Raw genomic sequence first — 22,826 nt, 5'->3', positions numbered from 1 at the left:
GATATAATAGAAAAATCGGGAATAAGTCTAAGCGAAAAGAAAGCTGAAATTATGAAAAATCAGATAGAATTTTTAGGAGTACAAATAGATAAGAGTGGAGTAAAAATGCAACAACATATAATACAAAAAATAATAAATTCAAAAGAAGAATTAGATACAAAGAAGAAATTACAATCATTTTTAGGATTAGTAAACCAAGTAAGAGAATATATTCCAAAATTAGCAGAAGATTTAAAACCACTACAGAAAAAATTACAAAAGGATGTAGAATATAACCATAATGAAGAAGATAAAAAACAAGTTCAGAAAATAAAATTTATTTGTAAAGAATTACCAAAACTACAATTTCCAGATGAAAATAAAAAATTTATATATAGAGTAGAAGCAGATGCTAGTGAATGTAGTTATGGAGGAGTACTTAAATACCGATATGAAGCAGAAAAATTAGAACACCATTGTAGATACTACTCAGGTACGTTCAATGAAACAAAAATAAAATGGGAAATAAATAGGAAAGAATTATGTTCATTATATAAATGTTTGTTAGCAATTGAGCCATATATTGTATATAACAAATTTATTGTACGAACAGATAACACACAGGTACGCTGGTGGTTAACAGAGAAAAAACAAAATTCAGTTACAACAAAAGAGATTCGAAGACTAGTCTTGAATATATTAAATTTCACATTTATAATTGAAGTAATTAGTACTAACAAAAATATTATTGCAGATTACATATCAAGACAAAACTACACAGACTTATATAATAGAAGAAGATACTCTAGAAAAAATACTCAACACCCTAACTACGCTTTCAATGAAAGTGGACAGTATGGGTAATGAGATAGAAAAGCTAAAGACTAATGAAGATACACTGAAGTCTATAGATACAAATCAGCTAACTCAGTGTGCAGAGCTATGTCGATCGGAAGACATTAAAGTTCCAGAGCTAGAAGGAGACGATGGGACACTCCATAAAACCCATAACGTTTATCAATCTACTTCTGCAGGTACAAGCAGTGGAGTTAGTAGACAAAGATATCAGAACATGAATATGAATAAGATATTTGAGAAACCATTTATACCGAAAACACAAAAAGACCCCTTGTTCATACCCCCACAAAGTACCACATACCGAGATAGTCTGAACCAAGATAAGAAAGTTTACAACTATACAGCCCAAAAATACATAGAAAATATCTATAGAGTACAAACTTTCCTAAACCTTAACCCCAGAGCTACAAATATCAAAGAACCAAACACAAATTATATAGCCCAAAAATTACAAGGTTACAACAAGCTAATTGCACTACCCAAAACCAACCCAAGTCTAGTGAAAACTTGTTTTGACTATGGATTATTAAATACCATATACACCCAAGACGGAGAAGAACTAACAGCTACGGAAGAATTACATAAAATATTCATCACCTATAAAAGAATAAGAAAAGGAAATCTATTTTATATAAAGTGTTATACTGCACCAGCAGAGATATTATACGACGAAATAAAACCAGTTATAAAAGTTGTAAAAATAGGATTAACCAGAGATATGATTATACCGAAAGATATTACGCAGCAGCCAGAGATACCCAGAATTGAGATACCTGATTTCTACGCAAATAATTATACCAATGGAAACCCAATATAGAGCTATTATTCGAGAGACCATCAGATGATTTGTTCAAATTTAAATGAACTACGACAAGCAGATATGGAAGATGTTAGGCAATGGATAATGACATTACTTAACCCAGAAAAACAATCTACTGCAAGAGCAATTAAGAAAGGATTTATTTCAGACGGATTATTGACAAGATATTGCAAGATAATTGGACATAAATATCCAGACCATCAATGTTCAAGATGTAATGGAGAAGATAATATTATCCCAGAAGTCCACCTAGAATAAAAGAATCAAGAAGATAAGCATGCCAGCTAGAAGATAAGATGAGAAGCAATAATAGAGATATGGAAAAATAGCAGATACGACAACGAGAAGATATCAACGGAGTAATAATGGAAGACAAGATATTAAATTTTACGTAAAATTGTTGTATAAATTTTTAGCTTATTTTTTAGCCTTTTTGACTTTTTAAGGCTATAGCACTAATTCTTGTAGCCTTTTTTAGCCTTTTAGCCTTTTAGGCTATGGCACTAATTCTTGTCTCATAAGGAGACTTTTTATGATTTTTTAGAAAATGTGTAAGTAATGTAAAGACTTTTGTAAAAAATTCATTCTATAAATGAGAGGAACCGAAGGCATTGCAAAGCAAGCCTTCATGTGTTGAAGCACAAATACTCTCTCCTGTCCGCAACAAATATTTTGCTTAGTTAATTAAAAAACAGATATATTTCAATGGAAAAAGCTATGGAGGAACAAACCTCAGAAATATCAAACCTACCCGAACAAGTATATTTATTTATGATTATGAATAGCTAAATTCATAATTCCCAACAATCATGGTATGATAAAATAAATTCATATTAGTTACTTTATAGTAGAATTATTAGAAGAATAATATGTTAAGAAGTTTATTAGCAAAGTAGAAACGGAGAAAAATCCCTAAGACCTATGTCATCCTAAAGGTGAAACCAATGAGGCAAGAAGCCGTGGTGGGGAGTAAACAGAGTAAAGGCGCTGTTTAAGGGAAACGTACCCAAATTACCATGCTAATAGTGACCGAGGAACATGTTATTTAAGAAAAATCTAGTATATAGTAATCTAAGATGACCATATTTTGTTATATATATGATTGGAGGGAATATTTTGAAAATAGCAATTTTATGAAAATGAATAATTATTTATCTGATGTGATGGTAGATAAATTTAAAATACTTATTTTGTATGCACTTAAGGATATAAAAGTAGTAGATATAAGAAAAATCATATTAGAAAAAGCATTTGGTAAATATTATATCACTAGAGTAAATTACATACCATATCTACCTAACTACTCTTACAAATACTTACCATGATAAATTACATAGAATTTTTGGAAAAAGATATGAGAAACATACAGTTAATAGAAAAACAGATGAAAGTAAATTTAGACAAATACATGGAAACTAAAGATATAAAATATATAGAATTTCTTAATGAAAATATGTAAGAACTACTAAGGCTAAAACAAACAACTACAAAATATTATAATAAAATATCTAGTCAATTTTAAATGATAGATAATCCTAAAGTTAGATAATCTTAAAGTCTTAATCTTATATATACTTAGAGATATAAAAATTATAGGTATTAAGAAAATAATATTAGAGAAAGTATTAGACTATGAAATTGAAACTATAAACATTGCAAAAGGTGATATTGCCTTTTCTCGTTATGTTTTCCGGATGCCATACCTTTTCATGGAGCATACTAATGCAATTGTTACCTGCTAATATGACTTGAAAAGGAAAGAAAAGCTTTGGAGGTCTGTTCACTCCTCTATTTTATTTTATGATAAAAAATTAATAGTGGAGTACATTATATGTATATTTTGCCTCTTTGTCTTTAGTTTAACTTTTTTGCAGCGTATTTAATATCTGTTAAGACTTTTATAGAATTTTTTTATAGTAAGATAATAATCTGATAAGTGATGCAGTGTCAACTGAGCACCAACTTTGATTGAGATATAGACGGAGTCACAGAAGAAAGCAAAAAAGTTCACCTAAGATTTAGCGTCTGATTATTACAAGATTTATATGTTTGAAATTTCAGATCATAGAAATTGCACCTGGTTCCAATTAAGAGGAAGAAAATGGAGCTTGAAAAGAAAATAATATGTTAGTGAAGTTCTACAACACATCATTTGTTTATCTTCTAAGTAATAAAATCAAGCTATCCACATTGTGTCTCTCTTAGAAACATCGTAAATTGTATCTAAAGTTTGTACATAATTTGTTACTATGTTAGAAGCCTTTCTAAATTTTAATATTGGCATGCTAAGGTGTGCCATGCAATTTCTTTTTAAAGAAATATTTTGGGTATTTTTTATATGTGGTATTTTAATATGTGATTGAATTGAAAAGTATTAAATACATGTAATCACGTCATCTTTTCTACTTACTGCACATAAAAATGATCTGTTGTAAATGTACATCAGTCTTCTTTTTCACAGTTAGCTACACATAGGCATACGGTATGATGGCAATATGTTTTTTGTGTTTTTTTGTGGATTTTTTTAGAATCTATGCTACATTTTAATACCTTATATATAAACTCTTAAAATTTTTACCTAAACTAAGTGAAATTATCAAATACCTCTACAAGTTTTTTTTTCTTATGCAATTAGTATAAACTGCTTTGAATTAATGAATTTATTATTCACGATCAATGTATACGTGCAACGCACGTATACTAAACTAGTATATATATATATATATATATATATATATATATATGAAAATAGATTTAAAATTAGTGATAAATTAGATTTTATATTTTTTTAAATTTAGTTTTTTTTTTGTGTAATTACACATTGATATATAAATATAGATGATTTTTGTGGTATTTTAATTGCTCTTTTATTTTGAGTTATTTACTTAATCTCTCTCCCTCTCAGGCCGTGACTATGTCCGGCTAAGTAGTTTTTATATCTATGTTGGAGATCTAATTTCTCTTACTTAATAACTCTGAAAGATCCAAACTCTATTAAAATATAAATATTAGAAAACAACCGGATAAAAGTTACAAGTACCCTGATTTACCCCATATAAAAACTTATTACTATTCGAGACCTACTCCTTAAGATCTTCCGATCGAGGAAAGGGACTGGAATCAGATTAATACTTCTTATAGTGGTTCTGATATATATGAATGGAATCTAGACGGCTTAACTGATAGGCAATTAACTATTCTTGTGCACCGTATAATAATGTATGCAATGGTGTGCAGAGGGACTAGCGAAAGGAACACAGATAGAGTTATCTGTAAAATAATACAGATTCACAGGATCTGAGGGCTGATGGTAATTCACACGGTCATCCAGACCTATACTATTGGAAGAACCGAAATATAAGGGAATTTCTTACATCTTATTGACTATATGAAAGTATTAATCTTTTACCCGAGCAAAGGTTCTGTAAGAATTTAATACGTACTTGAGTTGAGCCCATGTGTCTAGCGGTTCTAACCGTGAAAAAGGGATGCCCTTTTCTTCAATTTCAACGGGCTTAAGAGTCACGATTTGATAGACGTAGTCACTAAAACAAAGCCAACAAAAGCAGTACTAACTTCGACTGTACCACCATCTCGGAACCAAGCCAAGAAACTATAGAGAAATTCCTTTATATTTTGATAGAGTCTAGATCTTTCATAGTTATTAAGTAAGAGAAATTAGATCTCCAGCATATATATGAAAACAACTTTGCCGGACATAGTCACGACTGGAAAGGGAGAGAGAGCAAGTAAATAACTCAAAATAAGATAGCAATTGAAATACGTCTAATGGCCAAAAGCAAGGCCGGAATAGTATTTTACAAAAGATCTTTATTCACACTTCAAAGAAAAATAAGAGCAATTTACAAGTAGAGAGAGAATTCTATGAAAGCAGATTGACAAGTGTTGAGGGCTAGCAGTAATTCGTGCGGCCATACAGACCTATATTATTGGAAGATATGAAATATAAGAGAATTGCTTACAACTTATTGACTGTATGGAAATATTAATCTTTTACCCGAGCAAAGGGTCTGTCAGAATTTAATACATACTTGAGTTGAGCCCATGTGTCTAACTGTTCTAACCGTGAAAAAGGGATGCCCTTTTCTTCAATTTCAACGAGCTTAAGAGTCACGGCTTTCTAGATGTAGTCACTAAGACAAATCCAACAAAAGCAATACTAACTTCGACTGTACCACCATCTCGGAACCAAGCTAAGAAACTATAGAAAAATTTCTTTATATTTTGATAGAGTCTGGATCTTTCATAGTTATTAAGTAAGAGAAATTAGATCTCCAGCATAGATATGAAAACTACTTTGCCGGATATAGTCATGACTGGAAAGGGAAAGAGAGTAAGTAAATAACTCAAAATAAGATAGCAATTGAAATACGTCTAATGGCCGAAAGCAAGGCCGAAATAGTATTTTACAATGATCTTTATTCACACTTCAAAGAAAAATAAGAGCAATTTACAAGTAGAGAGAGAATTCTACCAAAGCTTCTGTCTTCCCTAACAAATGAAGGCCTTTATATAAAGAGAGAGAAAAAATCTATGCACAGTAACATGGATCCCATATTTGGGTCCCGTGCACAGTGTAATTACTGTGTAAGCAGTGTATCTCATACTTCATTTTTTCCTTTTACTTTTGTAAGAAATTCTTCATTTCGTGCAATGGCATCATCAGATAGTATCTTATCTAAGGGGATAAGCTGGGAGTCCTAAATATCTTTTTCGATAATATCGTTACTGGTCATACTCTTCATTAAAGTATCTGACTTATCATATTAATTAACGAATTGAAGTAGATTTCTTCTAACTTTTTTCAAGTATTTTTCAATCATTTTAATTCTATCTCTGTCTTGTACGGAGATCCTTCTAGCGATGTGCTTAATCGCGCGGTCCTCGATAATGTCTTTTCAAGGAGCTGCTAAATATTCTCAAACTTTATTTTAATAGAGTCCAGAAGTTCTTGTCCATGTAATATTTTTGTTTTGGGATCTTTCCGCATTAATTTGTTCCAAAAATTATTATAAAATATCCTATATAAACAAGGGATTTGTTTTTTTGTGAACCCCAATTTCGGGGCCCATTTATGTATCCACGAAATTAAAAATTTAATAAATAAATAGATCTGGTCAATTTTTTTCAGATTACAGATATGATCTGTAAGATATAACTCGTTTAACTTTGGGAAGACTTGGGTCCATTCTTTGTTAACTTAAGAAATGGATCCAGCAATATCTCAGTAGTCGGACCGTGGTAAGACCACCAGTTTAAAAACTAGATTGGAATTGGTTCTGCAAGTATCTTTGCACATACCTTCATAAGCCAAGTATGTTTATTTCGGTCATTATTATAGTAAAGCACTTTATTAAAGGCTTGGATATAATCCCAATAAGTAAAATTTATATGATTTCCTTTAAGGCTGATCTGTCTTCCGGTCATTGTGGTCATCCCCCAATCTTCAACGGATATAATCCATTTGATAATGAATTTTGAGAATTTATAAACACTCTCTTCTGTGTTGTATCTAGAAAAGTGCTCAAAATCTGCACTGTTCGTGAAAATAAGTATAGTCTTATAATAATAACGGGTTTTGTATGAATCACTCGGGTAGTATAATCCATTCATCAGATATTTTTGGAGTATATTCCATGGTTCATTTCTCCTCTGAATCTCAGAGTTTCCAACAAGAAATATCATTTCTTTATTTTCTAGTTGTTCATAGGACTTGATACCATCATTGTCCTTGTCTTTAGCAATTGAAGAAAATGTATCACTTTGCTTTTGGACGGCTAAATATGACTGCAATTATCCATATAATGGACTGTCTTCTAGAATATCTTCCAGATAAATTGAAGGAGATGAAGAAGATTTGCCTTTCTGCTATACTTTAGAGTTTATCAGACTTTTATTTCTCATTTGTATAATTGAAGAATTAGATGAGGATCCGTATGACGATCCTTGAGAATATGATCTGCCTGGGGATAATCTTCCCCTGGAGGATGATCTTTCTCCTGATCTGACTCTTCCTTTTCCTCTGGTCATTTGCCATGGAGGATTATCCATACTGCAAATAGAACGATTAGTCAGATATATCAAATTCATGAAAATCAAACATGTCTTTAACTTCTTCATACTCAAAGATTTCAAATTCGTCTTCAATCATATTATGCAGGATCTTTTCTATTATAAGATTTTGTAAATCTTGATATAATGAAATTATCTTTAGAATGGTGATTAAAGTTTTTTTAGTAAGGAAGGATGTATAAAAATTTATTTTAATTGAGATATTCTCTAGATAAAAAAATTATGGAGGAAATTATCAACTCCTTTTTTATACTAAATTTCAAAGTCAAAAAGGGCTAATTGAGCTTGCCACCTTACAAATATCAATTTTGAAGCATCGTGTTTAAAGTCTTTAGCAAACATGTATTTCACATATTATGCATCAGTTTTTATCAAATACTTTTGATTATATAAATAGTCTTGAAATTTCAAAACACACTTAACAATCGTAAGCATTTCATGATCCACGATAGCATATTTTTTTTGGGCTTCAGTCCATTTTCTTGAATGAAATCTTATCAAGTATTCAGATTTGTCATGAAGATTAACTTGTTTCAGTATTCCTCCATAACCTATATTAGACACATCTGTCTCAATAATTTTTTGCCATGTAAGATTAGCTAAAGTTAAATAGGGTAAAGTTTTAACACTCGGTTTAATACTTTTAAGAAGATCTGTGTGACTATCAGTCTAAGAACCTTTATAATCCTTATTTAGCCTGTCATATAAAGGGGCTAAATCACGAGATAAATTTTTATAAAAATAGAAAATATAATTCAAGTTTCCCAAGAATCTCTGCAATTGAGTTTTGTCAGTAATAACACCAGAAATTTAGATGCAAAATCAATGGATCGTTGTATGGGAGTAATCTTTCCTTGACAAATGTTATGTCCTAAAAATTGAATATCTATATTCCTTTCGCTAGTCGCTCTGCACACCGTTGCTTACATCATTATGCGGTGTACAAGAATGGTTAATTGCCTATCAGTTAGGCCGTCTAGATTCCATTCGTATAAATATCGAAACCACTATAAGAAGTATTAGTCTGATTCCAGTCTCTTTCCTAATTCAGTTTGATGATAAGTCTACTTTTTATAATAGACATCCATTTTTTATGCCTAAATTATTGTCTGCTATGGATCATATTTCTCTTGTAGAACCATCATATGGTCCAGCTAGAAGATGTGTTGCCTCTTTACATACAATTGATTCTGATCCTACTACTCCTACAAGATTTGTAGAAAAAATTAAGATCAATCCTCGAACAAATATTGTTCAAGATAGTGATAACATCTCTGATAGACATATCCCTACTGCTTTTGAAATGAACTTTGATCCAAACGATATTTGATGATTCCACACTAAATTAATTTTAGTCCTGGATCCCAGACAAGAAATTATATTAAAATAAAATTTTTTTAATGAAAAATGAAACTAGTTTAGAACTTAATTTTTTGAGACTTATAGTCCCGATGAATTGAATAATGTTTCTCAAGAATTCTATGAAGTTTGTGTCTTGCATAATCAAATTATGCATTTTGTTCCTTGGTTTATAACCACTTATTTACCTTTATACATAAAGGTTTTAGAACGATCTTACAATGATGTAATCGGTAATATTGTTAAAGCTATTTACCCGCCACAGGCACCTTTTATTTACCTAATATACATGCATCATTTTTTCTGCTTTTCAGAAATTCATTGATAATGAAGTTGCAAAGGTAAGCATCACAGAAATTAATAATCTGATTTCTCAAAATAATTAGTTGAGCTTGTATGATAAAGTTTTAGGAGAACATATCAGTTCTCTTAATAAAAAACTTGATGAATTAACTAATTTGGTTAAAAATCTGAGTACTAGTTCAAATTCGTTTGATATTACCTCCTCTTCAGAAAGTAAGTCAAAATATTTAACAACTAATACTAGTATTCAAAGGCCCTCTGATATTTAGGAATTTCACATTAGTTCACCTTTAAAGGATTTAGAACAGCTTCTTGATAAAAAGCTTTCTGGTTTAAATGTTAAACCTATTGATTTATCAAATGATTTTGTTGATCAGATAGAATCCAATCCTAATTTGAAAAATCAGACTAAAATAGAGCTTAATAAGCTCAGAGAAATTATTAGAAAACAACCAGGTAAAAATTACAAGTATGCTGATTTACTCGGTATGAAAACTTATTACTATCCGAGACCTACTCCTCAAGATATTCTGATTGACGAAAGGGACTGGAATCAGACTAATACTTCTTATAGTGGTTTCAGTATATATGAATGGAATCTAGACAGCCTAATTTATAGGAAATTAACTATTCTTGTTCATCGCATAATGATGTATGCAATGGTGTGCAGAGCGACTAGCAAAAGGAACACATATAGAGTTATCTATAAAAATGATAATTGTTGGTTTTACTAGCCAACTTCGTGGCTGGTGGGACAATTTTCTAACTACTGAACAAAATGTTGATACTGTCAATGCCATAGCCATTGAGCCAGGGGTTGATAATCTAGGTAGATCCCTACTTAGAAATAGGGAAGATGTTTATACGCTCGTCCTTATTATTTTAGAATATTTTAATGGTAGATTCACCAACCAGTATGAAACTATCTGAACTCTCTTAAACGGTCTTAGATGTAAGACTCTAGGAGAATTTAGGTGGTATAAAGACACCTATATGAGTCGGGTTATGAAACTATCCAAAAATAGGTATGCTCATTGGAAGACTAAGTTTATAATGAGTTTCCTTCATTATTTGCTGAAAGGGTAAGAAAGGTTCTTACGGTGAAATTCCATGGGAAAATTATACCTATGGTAAGTTGGTAGGAATATGCACAAAAGAAAGATTAAACTTGTGCAATGAATTAAAGTTATCTAGACAGCTTAAGATTGATAAGCTTAAGGAGAAATCTCAACTAGGAGATTTTTGTACTCAATTTGAAGTACCTGAACCAACCTTTTCTAAGAAAAAGAGTCATAGATATTCTAAGGATGATAAACCTTATAGGAAAATGAGATCTAGATATAGATCCAAAGAAGAACGTGAAGCTAGGAAAGCTTATCGCAAGTCTATTATATTTACAAAAAATAGATCTAAGCGAAATCTTGCTAAGATTAAGTATTACGAATGTGGTAAGTTTGGGCATATTGCTCCTAAATGTAAGCTTGAAAAGCTGAAGTCTTTCAAACTTGACGAAGACCTTCATGATAAGGTTTATGGATTGTTATACACCTCAGGATCAGAATCTGATTATGATTCTGAATTTGAATCTGAATCAGACAATGAGTCGATTTGCTTGAATTATCTGATAGTGATAAAAATGTTGATACTATATGTTCTGATTGTAAAGATCATACTTGAACTTGTGATGATGCATTTTATAAATTGCAATCCCAATTTGAAGATTTGAATATAAGGACCATTACTTCTGTTAATGTTTTGGAACTCTTAAAAAAAGTTTTGGATGAGAAATTATCTGAAAAATTATTAATTTATCTACTAGATCAAAACCTAGTACGTCTAAAATTGCTGATAGCAATTTTCTTGAACCGATAAAAAACTCTAATTATTTTATACCCTATTCTTTATCATAGGTGAATAAGCGTTTTGTGATGAGTTCTGCCCCTGCTAGAGATACTTCTTTTAATGATTTAAAAATTAAAGTCGAAAACTTGAAAAGGAGATTAAATCTCTTAAACAAAATTAAATGATTTGTGATCACAGGATTTCGCACATTGATAAAAATATTTCTCATACTAAAATTTCCAAAGGAAAATAAAAAATTCATAATGAAAATGAGGAAGATGATATTCTTCAAAAATCTCTTAACTTAAAAAATGATCACTTTCTAGGTATGATGCAAAATTGTTATGCCTCATAAGTGGTACATTAAATGTATTATTTTAATTAATAACTAGTTTTCTATAATTAATGTCATTATGATTGACAGTGGAGCGGATGTTAGCTGCATTCAAAAAGGGTTAATCCCTACTAAATATTTTTAAAAGACTACTCATATGGTAAAATCTGCATTTGGATATACTCTTGATATAGAGTATAAATTACCAAATGCTCATATTTGTCAAAATAAAGTATGCATTCCGTATTTTTTTTTTGATGAAAAATCAGTTATACCTCCAATTATACTTGAAATTTCTTTTACTACTGCTATATATCCTTTTACTCATCTTGATTGTAAAGAATTTACTGCTAAATACAAGAATAAAAAGATATATTATTCTTTTGATACAGATCCCGTAACTAGAGATATAAATGCTTTAATTGATATGAAGCAAAATCATGTTGATTCTTTACAGTTTGAACTTCTTAGCATAAATATTTATAATACAATAAAATCTGCTAAGATATAGGAAAAAATTAAATTGATTTTTGAACAAATGACTATTGATATTTGTGTCGATCACCCCAATGCTTTTGGAATCAGAAAAAGCAAATTGTCACTCTTCCATATGAAGATAACTTTTTAGAGGATGATATCCCGATCAAATCATGACCTTGCCAAATGAATGCGGAATTAGTAGAATTCTGCAAAAAAGAGATTGATAATCTATTACAGAATGATTTGATAAAACCTTTAAAATCTCCTTGGTCTTGTACTGCATTTTATGTTAATAACGTTGCAGAAAAAGAATGTGGTGTTCCTAGGTTAGTAATAAATTACATACCTTTGAACTAATATTTGAAATGGATTAGGTATCTTATTCCAAACAAAAAGAATTTGCTGGCAAGATTATATAACTCCAACATATTTTCAAAATTTAATTTAAAATATGGACATTGGCAGATTCAAATATTTAAGAAACATACTTACAGAACTGCCTTTAATGTTCCTTTTGGGCTATATGAATGGAATGTTATGCCATTTGATTTGAAAAATGCCCCTTTTGAATTTCAAAAAATCATGAATGATATCTTTAATCCTTATATGAATTTCATCATTATTTATATTGATGATATATTAGTATTCTCCAAGATATTTGAATTGCATATTAAGCATCTAGATATTTTAAGAAAATTGTGATACAAAATGGTTTGGTGATACTTCCATACAACGATTCATTGATTTTGCATCTAAATTTTCTGATGTTATTACTGACAGAACTCAATTGCAGAGATTCTTGGGAAGCTTGAATTATATTTCTCCTTTTTATAAAAATTTATCTCGTGATTTAGCCCTTTTATATAACAGGCTAAAAAGGACCATAAAGGTTCTTGAACTGATAATCACACAGATCTTGTTAAACGTATTAAACAGAGTGTTAAAATTTTGCGCTGTTTAACTTTAGCTAATTCGACGTGGCAAAAAATCAGTTAGATGGATGCGTCTAATATAGGTTATGGAGGAATACTGAAACAAGTTAATCCCCATGACAAATTTGAATATTTAATAAGATTTCATTCAGGAAAATAGACTGAAACCTAAAAAGAATATGCTATCGTGGCTCATGAAATGCTTATGATTGTTAAGTGTGTTTTGAAATTTCAAGACGATTTATATAATCAAAAGTTTTTGATAAAAACTGATGCACAATCTGTGAAATACATATTTGATAAAGACTTTAAACATGATGCTTCAAAATTGATATTTGCAAGGTGGCAAGCTCAATTAGCCCCTTTTGACTTCGAAATTTAGTATAAAAAAGAAGTTCATAATTTTTTCCTTGATTTTTTATCTAAGGAATATCTCTATTAAAATGAATTTTTATATATCCTTCCTTATTGAAAAAACTTTAATCACCATTCTAAAGACAATTCCATTATATAAAGATTTACAAAATCTTATAATAGAAAAGATCCTGCATGATATGATTGAAGACGAATTTGAAGTCTTTGAGTATGAAAAATTAAAGACACATTTGATTTTCATGAATTTGATATATCTGACTAATCATTCCATTTATAGTATGGATAATCCTCCATGGCAAATGACCAGAGGAAAAGGAAGAGTCAGATCAGGAGAAAGATCATCCTCCAGGGGAAGATCATCCCTAGGCAGATCATATTCTCAAGGGTCGTCATATGGATCCTCATCTAATTCTTTAATTATACAAATGGGAAATAAAAGTTTGATAAACTCTAAAGTATAGCAGAAAGGCAAATCTTCTTCATCTACTTTAATTTATCTGGAAGATATTCTAGAAGACAGTCCGTTATATGGATAATTGCAGTCATATTTAGCCGTCCAAAAGTAAAGTGATACATTTGCTTCAATTGCTAAAGACAAGGACAATGATGGTATCAAGTCCTATGAATAACTAGAAAATAAAGAAATGATATTTCTTGTTGAAAACTTTGAGATTCAGAGAAGAAATGAACCATAGAATATACTTCAAAAATATCTGATGAATGGATTATACTACCCGTGTGAGTCATACAAAACTCATTCTTATTATAAGACTATACTTTTTTTCACAGACAGTGCAAATTTTGAGCACTTTTCTAGATATAACACAGAAGAAAGTGTTTATAACTTCTCAAAAATTCATTATCAAATGGATTATACCTATTGAAGATTGGGGGATGACTACAATGACCGAAAGACAGATCAGCCTTAAAGGAAATCGTATAAATTTTACTTATTGGGATTATATCCAAGCCTTTAATAAAGTGCTTTACTATAATAATGACCGAAATAAACATACTTGGTTTATGAAGGTATGTGCAAAGATACTTGCAGAACCAATTTCAAACTGGTTTTTAAACTGGTGGTCTTACCACAGTCTGAATACCGAGATATTGTCGGATCCATTTTTTAAGTTATACAAAGAATGAACCCAAGTCTCCCCATAGTTAAACGAGTTATATCACGCAAATCATATCTGCAATCTGAAAAAAATTGACCAGATCTATTTCTTTATTGAATTTTCAATTTTGGGGATACATAAATGGGCCCTAGAATTGAGGTTCACAGGAAAACAGATCCCTTATTTATATAGGGTATTTAATAATTTTTTTTGAGATAAATTAATGCGAAAAGATCCTAAAATAAAAATATTACATGGACAAGAACCTCTGGACTTTATTAAAAATAAAGTTTCGAAATATTTAGCAGCTCCTAGAAAAGTATTATCGAGGATAGTGCGATTAAGCACATCGCTAGAAGGATCTCCGTACAAGACAGAGATAGAATTGAAATAATACAAAAATACCTGGATGAAGTTAGAAGAATCTACTTCAATCTGTTAATCAACATGATAAGTCAGATACTTCAATGAAGAGTATGACCAGCAATGATATCGCCGAAAAAGATATTCAAGACTCACAGCTTATCCGCTTATATAAGATACTATCTGATGATGCCATTGCACGGACTGAAGAATTCCTTAAAAAATTAAAAGGAAAAAATAAAGTATGAGATACACTGCTTACACAGTAATTACACTGTGCACGGGACCTGAATGAGGAACCCATTTTTACTGTCTATAGATTTCTACATAGTAGATACACTGTGCACGGGACCCGGATGTGGAACCCATTTTACTGTACATAGATTCTTTTTTCTCTTTTTATATAGAGGCCTTCATTTGTTAGGGAAGGGCAGAAGCTTTCGTAGAATTCTCTCTCTACTTGTAAATTGCTCTTATTTTTCTTTGAAGTGTGAATAAAGATCATTGTAAAATACTATTTCAGCGTTGCTTTCAGTCATTAAAGGTATTTTAATTACTTTCTTATTTTGAGTTATTTTCATACTCTCTCTCCCTCTCCTGCTGTGACTATGTCCGGCTAAGTAGTTTTCATATCTATGCTGGAGATCTAATTTCTCTTACTTAATAACTATGAAAGATCCAGACTCTATCAAAATATAAAAGAATTTCTCTATAGTTTCTTGGCTTGGTTCCGAGATGGTAGTACAGTCGAAGTTAGTACTACTTTTGTTGGCTTTGTCTTGGTGACTATGCCTAGCAAGTCATGACTCTTAAGCCCGTAAAATTGAAGAAAAGGGCATCCCTTTTTCACGGTTAGAACTGCTAGACACATGGGCTCAACTCAAGTATGTATTAAATTCTGACAGACCCTTTGCTCGGGTAAAAGATTAATACTTCCATACTACTATTATTACTTCTAGATTATTATTATTATTATTATTATTATTATTATTATTATTATTATTATTATTAACAACACGTATTTGTTGTTGTTGTTGTTGTCGTCGTCGTCGTCGTTGTTGTCTAAATGACATGTTCTTGGTCAATCATAATCAACCTTATCACACAACATTTGTGATAAGTTGATGACTTAATGGACCAATAAGAACGAGACAAAAGTTTTTATCCTCATTTGGAGTACCTACTCCTACAACTATAAATAAGAGGATTGCATAATTTTCTAGGGGCATTCTACAACATTAGAGAAAGCATTCGCACTGGCTAAATAGTTATTCAAAGAGTTGACCAAGAGAGCTCGTCCTGAAGATTAACTCAATACAATGAAGTGTTGTTTTGACATTTCTGGAGATCCAAGCATTTCTAGGAGGTTCAAATCATTCGAAATTTTGAGAAGTATGCTACAAAAGATCCTCGAATCACTAAAAATCTTAGAAGAGAAGAATCAAGAAAATAATGAAATTGTACCTGCAAAATTCAATCAATAAAATTATTTTCTTTTATTAATTGCAGTTAATTTTTAGCACATTTACGAAATGTGTTGCAAACAGACCTGCCTAAATTTGACCCAACTCGGTTAATTGGCAATTGTAAAGATACCAATTGAATCGAATCTATGGTGATGTTTTGGAATTTGGAGACATCGGAGTATAAACTTATTGGATTCATGGGCTTGAAGCCCAAAATTTTCCTGGACTTGTAGAGGCCCATACATTTAGGTCCGAAATATGGTATTGCTGTGGAAACCGGAATGACACGGTCACCATAGAAAAGTGTAGGACGTTGATTAGCTAACAGACGAAGGATCACAATCAGAAACATGGGAGCTCTCTGGAACTCCACCTGCTTGTGTTCTTCATCCCCACTTCAAAATAATCCATTGTTATTCTCTTCTTCTTTAAGAAAGAAAAATGCTAATTCGTTTTGCAATTTCACCAAGTCGTCCTTGCAGATTTCTTGCAAACTTCCTGAAAGTGAAGTTGAAGAAAACCGTGGTAGGGTCTCCAGTAATAATATGGAGGAATACAACTTAGCGATGAAGAGAATGATGAGGAACCCTTATGAATATCACCATGAACTTGGTACTTCCACTCATCCAATAATACATTTAATTTCTTTATTGCTTATTTACCAATCTAATAGTAACTACGTCCTCTGAATTATGTACCAATCTAGCTACAGCTTTGTTTACTTTTTAAGATCCGGGTGTTAGCAACTTAATTTTTACAAGGGATGGGCTTTTGACATTTAACTGAATTTTTTTTAAAGTCAAAGAAATCATGGATTAACATCCCCTGGAAAGTGGATCTTGGTATGGCTCTTTGACTTTCTAGTGGTGGGTTATGTATGTCTCATGGCTTTACGAAGACCAACCTTCTATTTTTGCCACCACACCCCACACTTTTAGTAAAAATAACAATTTTAAAGTGTTGGATCACCTTTTTCTTCATTTTGTAGATTACTTTATGGGCATAAAACTTTAACCTTCAACTCATGGTTGACTATGGACAAGTATTTACTGTTCTATTATACTTAAAAACTTTATCAATTTGAAGTGATGAACGAGACAAAATAAGCCTCCTGTTTTGATAGATCTAAATCTTTGTCATTAAAATGATCTGGGATGAGCATCTGAACAGTGTACAATTTGTGATGTCATTGCTTCTCTATATCGAAGTAGCCATTTTTAAAAAATTTGGCTTTGTGCCTTCTATTAGCAGCAATTATGCTATATTTCAAATGATTTGGCTCTTCTATAAGTAGTATTTTGGTATTTGTCATGAAGGGACGATAGCGATACAAAGAAGTTTCAATAGACAGCTTACAAGTTTAGGAATGCAGGAATGAACTACACATTGATAACAGAAGATCTTATTGTTGGCTCCCAACCCCAGAAAATTGAAGATATAGATCATTTGAAGGAAGAGGACAATGTTGCATTTATACTGAATTTGCAGCAGGACAAAGACATTGAGTTTTGGGGAATAGACCTCCAGTCCATCGTGAGAAGATGTTCAGAGCTTGGAATTCATCACATGAGAAGGCCTGTAAGTAAATTTTCTCCTTCCTTTTTTTCTTTTTTCTGGGATGATACGTACTATTTCTCAAGTGTGTCACATGAAATAGAATACAGACCGTTACCCTCTTAAACACCAGTATTCAGCTTTGCGAAAATAATGGTAACACGTATTCCCTTCAACAGTCAACAACTTTGATGTGAATTGAGGTAGTTTGGCTGTTGGTATAGGACATTAGCTGAACTGCTAACATTTTTATGTTTCTCTAGCACTGTTGACTGGTTAGAAGATCAATGATTGGCTCCATGTCCACAAGTTCCGGATTTTAGAATATGACTAGGTTTTGACGTTTTCAACGTTATGGATACAGTTTGTAGAGGTGCTGTAACGGGCACCATTTGCTTGTTTTTATTATCTTTCGATTGCAAATTCTGGAGTTCAAAAACAATTTTTTCCAGGTTTTTAGCCTAATACTCCCCCGTTTCAAATTGATTGACCTGTTTTCACTTGGCACAAAGTTTAAGCAAATAAAGAAAGACTTTTAAATCCTATGTCAAATGTACGAAAATGCGTCTTAAACATGCCATATAGAAAGTTTGAATCAAAAAGTTGCTAAAAAGGGAAAAGGCCATTCTTTTTGAGACAGACTTAAAAGGAAAGTAGGTCAAACAAATTGAAACAGGGGGAATAATAAAGTTTAGGTTTTGGCATATTATTTTATTCTAAGACCACTCATTTTTGTGTATTTTAATCATCACAAATACTTTAATTGCAGGCAAGAGATTTTGATCCAGATTCCTTGAGGGGTGTATTACCTAAAGCTGTTTCATCAGTGGAGTGGGCAATTTCAGAAGGAAAAGGTAGAGTGTATGTACATTGCACTGCTGGATTGGGAAGGGCCCCTGCTGTTTCAATTGCTTATATGTTCTGGTTCTGTGGAATGGATGTAAGATTTCACCTTTATTTTATGAATCAATATTCCATCCTTGGCCTAATAATGAAATCCCATTAGCAGCTGGTAATTGTTGTATATCCTGATATCTTGATGTGCTTGTTGAGCAGCTAAATACAGCCTACGATGCACTCACTTCAAAGAGGCCCTGTGGGCCCAACAAAAGGTCAATACGAGGAGCTACTTATGATTTGGCTAAAAATGATCAGTGGAAGGAGCCCTTTGAGAATCTGCCAGATTATGCTTTCGCGGATGTAGCAGATTGGGAGAGGAAACTGATTCAAGATCGTGTCCGGGCCCTTCGTGACACTTGAGAATGCTGGTTAGACTATTTTTCATCCCTTTTTTTGGATATGTATTCCTTAGTCCATCATTTGACTATTGTCTTGGATTCTCTCAATTTCGGGAATTATTGTGCTTCATGTTTACCATTCTCGAGTCTCTTGGATGATATAAGCCTATCCTAGTAAGATATTAGCACATGGGCTTGAAGACCATCATTCAAGTGATAAAGGCCCAGACACCGCTTGTCATTAGTGTACCTTCGTTGTTCTTGGCAACTAGAAAGTACTTCATTGTTTTATGCGTGTTGCAATTGTCACTCAAGATTTCCTTGGTATGAAAGTGTTCTCTATTCACTTTTCCATTACAGATGAAGGTTTGATATAGAAAAATAAAGGTGTCGTTCATTGGCTCGTATAGCCATGATTTTAGATGTGTTTCAAATTCTTAGGATGTCTTTGATCAATAGAAATGAACAATAATCCTACATTCCGGCATTTTTTTTAGTTCTCCTTGAATACGTGAAAAAAATTTCAGGAAAGCAAACAAACGTGGTCTTATAGTGGTGGTTCAAGGAGACTCAGAGATGGTACCTACAGGATACGCAAACCCAAAAAGAAAATAAAAAGAGAACACAAGCAAAGTTTTTCTTTAAAAAAACTTGAAAGAAAATTTTACGGCTTCTGTTTTTAGTTTACATGTTATTAGTTTTTATATGCAAACATAACTCAAGTAACTGCATCTTTTGAGTGTGTTTCTAGTCAGTTTGAGTCATCGCGAGTTGTAACTTAACCACAGTTGGGAATGATAATAGTATCAGTGATCATGCTTAGGATTCACTGTAAAGTTGATGCATGTTGACTGATACAATGTGTATAAACTCACCCATCTTATATTATTTGTTACCTATAGCATGGAAGTATTCCAGAGAGCGAGAAGCTGCCCCTTGAAGTGAAGCCCAGGATAGCATGCTGCAAAGTTGGCCTATGAATTAGGTGTTCCTGTAACGTATTAGGTCAGTAGATTCCTTATAGTTGTATACCCCTGATAAAAAATGAGCCCATCAACTGAAAGTTCATTATTGGGGAGAACCATGTTTATTCATGTTGTGTAGAACAATAGCTTGAGGGGATTTATGTTCTTCTGTACAGCAGCTTACAAGGAGGTGTTCTATAGAATAATAGGTTGATAGAAAGAGGTGACTCATTGGTTCACCTAAACCTTTCACATAATTCACATACAAACCACCTAGAATAAGTTCATCTCTGTAATTCAGCGAATCTTGATCTTATAAGTAACTTTAACTTCCTGCAAGATTATCTGCCTTCTATATAATTTTACTTGAGCATCCTTACCCTTATGGGTTTATCACACAACAGCTACAGTGAGTCGGCTCCACATTGCTTGGGCAGCATGACTGAGTTATTGGTTCTAGACTTGAGAAAGAATAATTTCAGTGAGAGTCTTCTATTGTTATGTTCTCGGAGAACTTCATTGATGACCACTGTCTTGAATGGTAATCAATTTAAAGGGTCCACCCTGTGTCATTGCTCAATTGTTATGGTTGAGAAGTCCTTGATGTGGGGAATAGTTGTATAAATCTCACATTTTCAGCTTGTCTAGTATTCCTGGGAGAGCTGTGGGTCCCTTATATTGAAGTCGTCTAGTTTCAATGGTCTATAAGTGCTTGGCAAACTAACTTTTGTTTTCCCATGTTGCGGATTTTTGATCTTTCTACCAACAATTTTAGTTGTTCATTGCTGGAGAAAGTTTATGAAAGCTGGAGAATGATGAAACCAGATGACGCAGACATGAAAAATATCTTCAAATTGTGCAATGAAATAGGGTAGGTCCTTCCAATTCATTAATGAAGTGCTCGAGTACATAATGGTGGAAGACTCTCACTGAAATTATTCCTTCTCAAGTCTAAGCAGCAATAATAGTTCAACCATGCAATGTAGAACTGGATCGCTGAATTTGTAATGAATCTAGAAAGGTAAGATTGCTTAAAGTACATAGAAAAGGTATATAACCTTGAAGGAAGTTAAATTTAAGTTCAACTGTTCAAGATACTCTGGATTATAGTAATGAAGTTCCAGGTGGCTTGTAAGTGAATTATGCGAAAGTTCTAGGTAAATGAATGAGTCACATCTCTTTTCTATCAACCTAGCACTCTACCTAACACTTCGCTGTAAGTAGTTCTGTCTTTGCCCACAACATAGAGGCTAATAATGCTTCAATATTCTCTTTAATTCAGCTGAGACTTTATGTAGGGGCAAATGGCTTTGCTGGTCCCGCATCACCAGCGCACAATTCCTACTATTAATAAAATGAAAACCTTAATTTGAAATGTGAAGATTTCCGCTTAATGAAGTCTGTTTTGTTTCTGGATGTCCCTTTTTATTGAATTAGCCGCACGTGCATCATAAGTGTAACGTTTGATTATTTAAAATTAAATAATAAATTAAATAATTGTTTATTGCAGAGATTTTTAATAAAGTATAAAAAGTTTAAATCACTTTTCAAAAGATGTTGCACACTTTAATATAATAACGTAAACATAAATTTATATTTTAGTGTAAACACATATATACAATACATCTTTCCTTTGCTGCTAGTGACTTAGAGAGATGCATCAATTTGAACTATATTTATAATACGATATTTTTTTTATATTTAAAATCTTTACTTGTTTTTAAAGTCAAATCTTTACAAAATCGTTGATTACATTTTTATTACGTACTTAAAACTTTTAAAAATTCGATACTTCTTAAATTTTCTTATTCTAACATTTTTACATTTATTTCTAGATTTTTCAAACCTCCTTAAAATCAAATTTAGTTGATTTAGAATTCTTAAACTAATAAAAAAATATTAGTTGTCATTAATTATGATGACTTCTAATAAGGAAGATTTTAGAATAAATATATTTAATTAATTTTTAACTTTTAAATATTAGGAAAAAATATTGAAAGGACGATTTTGTCTAAAACAAAGACTTTTAATGAAGGACAAAAGGTTCAAATAATATTTCTAAGGTCCTTCACACATTTAATATATACTAGTTTAGTGAGCGTGTGTTGCATGTGTTGCATGTGTTATCAAGTTAATTAAGAATAAATGTATATAAAAAGAATTATTGTGTGTTCGTTATTTATAAAGTACAAAAAATTTTAAATATAATGTGAATTTTTAAAAATAGAAAAGTGTAGTTAATTGAAGAGAAACATAATAAATCACCGTCATATTAATAATTAAGGAGCAAAATTAAATATAGCCAAAAATATATGTTTCGTTTAAATTTATACATTTAGTTTTTTCTATAAGTTGGAGATGGTCTCAATCATTTCACGGATCTACTTACTTTGAAATGACGTGAGATTTCTTTATTTAGAAATAAAATAATAATGTGGTTTAGAAGTCATAGCATTGAAACCTTTTAATTTTAGTTTGATGTTTAATAACTTTGTGTATTAAGCTGATAGTATCCATATTTTTATCCCAATTTGATATAATCATTGTATGCCTTTTCATGATTTTGATTTGCTATCTCTTTTAGATTCACTTATTATGAAATAATTGGTGTATGTATTTTTCAAAAAATAAAAATATTAATCGAGTTCATAAGCCAGTAATCTCAAAATCTCGTCATTTTAGTTATTTTTTTCCATTCATGACTTTTAGGGATTATTTTTTCTGCTTCAAAGACAAATTTTTCTAAA

The 22,826-nt window shown here is 31.6% G+C and overlaps 1 protein-coding gene across 2 annotated transcripts; it reads left to right on the top strand.

The window, feature by feature from the left end:
• The first annotated feature begins 16,585 nt into the window (after nucleotides 1-16,585).
• Nucleotides 16,586-21,454, top strand: LOC107873255 (phosphoglucan phosphatase LSF2, chloroplastic). Of its 2 annotated transcripts, none has more exons than XM_016720023.2 (5): nucleotides 16,586-16,934; nucleotides 17,695-17,900; nucleotides 18,646-18,816; nucleotides 18,933-19,144; nucleotides 20,017-21,454. In XM_016720023.2, exons 1-4 carry the CDS (start codon nucleotides 16,673-16,675, stop codon nucleotides 19,134-19,136), a joined length of 843 nt encoding a protein of 280 aa, XP_016575509.1. In that variant the 5' UTR covers nucleotides 16,586-16,672; the 3' UTR covers nucleotides 19,137-19,144; nucleotides 20,017-21,454. The 2 variants fall into 2 exon arrangements, with proteins under 2 accessions (XP_016575509.1, XP_016575510.1); XM_016720024.2 differs by having other exon boundaries at nucleotides 16,590-16,934; nucleotides 20,855-21,454.
• The last annotated feature ends 1,372 nt before the right edge of the window (nucleotides 21,455-22,826 follow it).

This window comes from Capsicum annuum, chromosome 6 (assembly GCF_002878395.1).
Source record: "Capsicum annuum cultivar UCD-10X-F1 chromosome 6, UCD10Xv1.1, whole genome shotgun sequence".
In the NCBI taxonomy this organism is placed as follows: domain Eukaryota; kingdom Viridiplantae; phylum Streptophyta; class Magnoliopsida; order Solanales; family Solanaceae; genus Capsicum; species Capsicum annuum.
The sequence above is the reverse complement of the archived record's forward strand: the minus strand, read 5'-3'. Positions and strand labels throughout refer to the sequence as shown.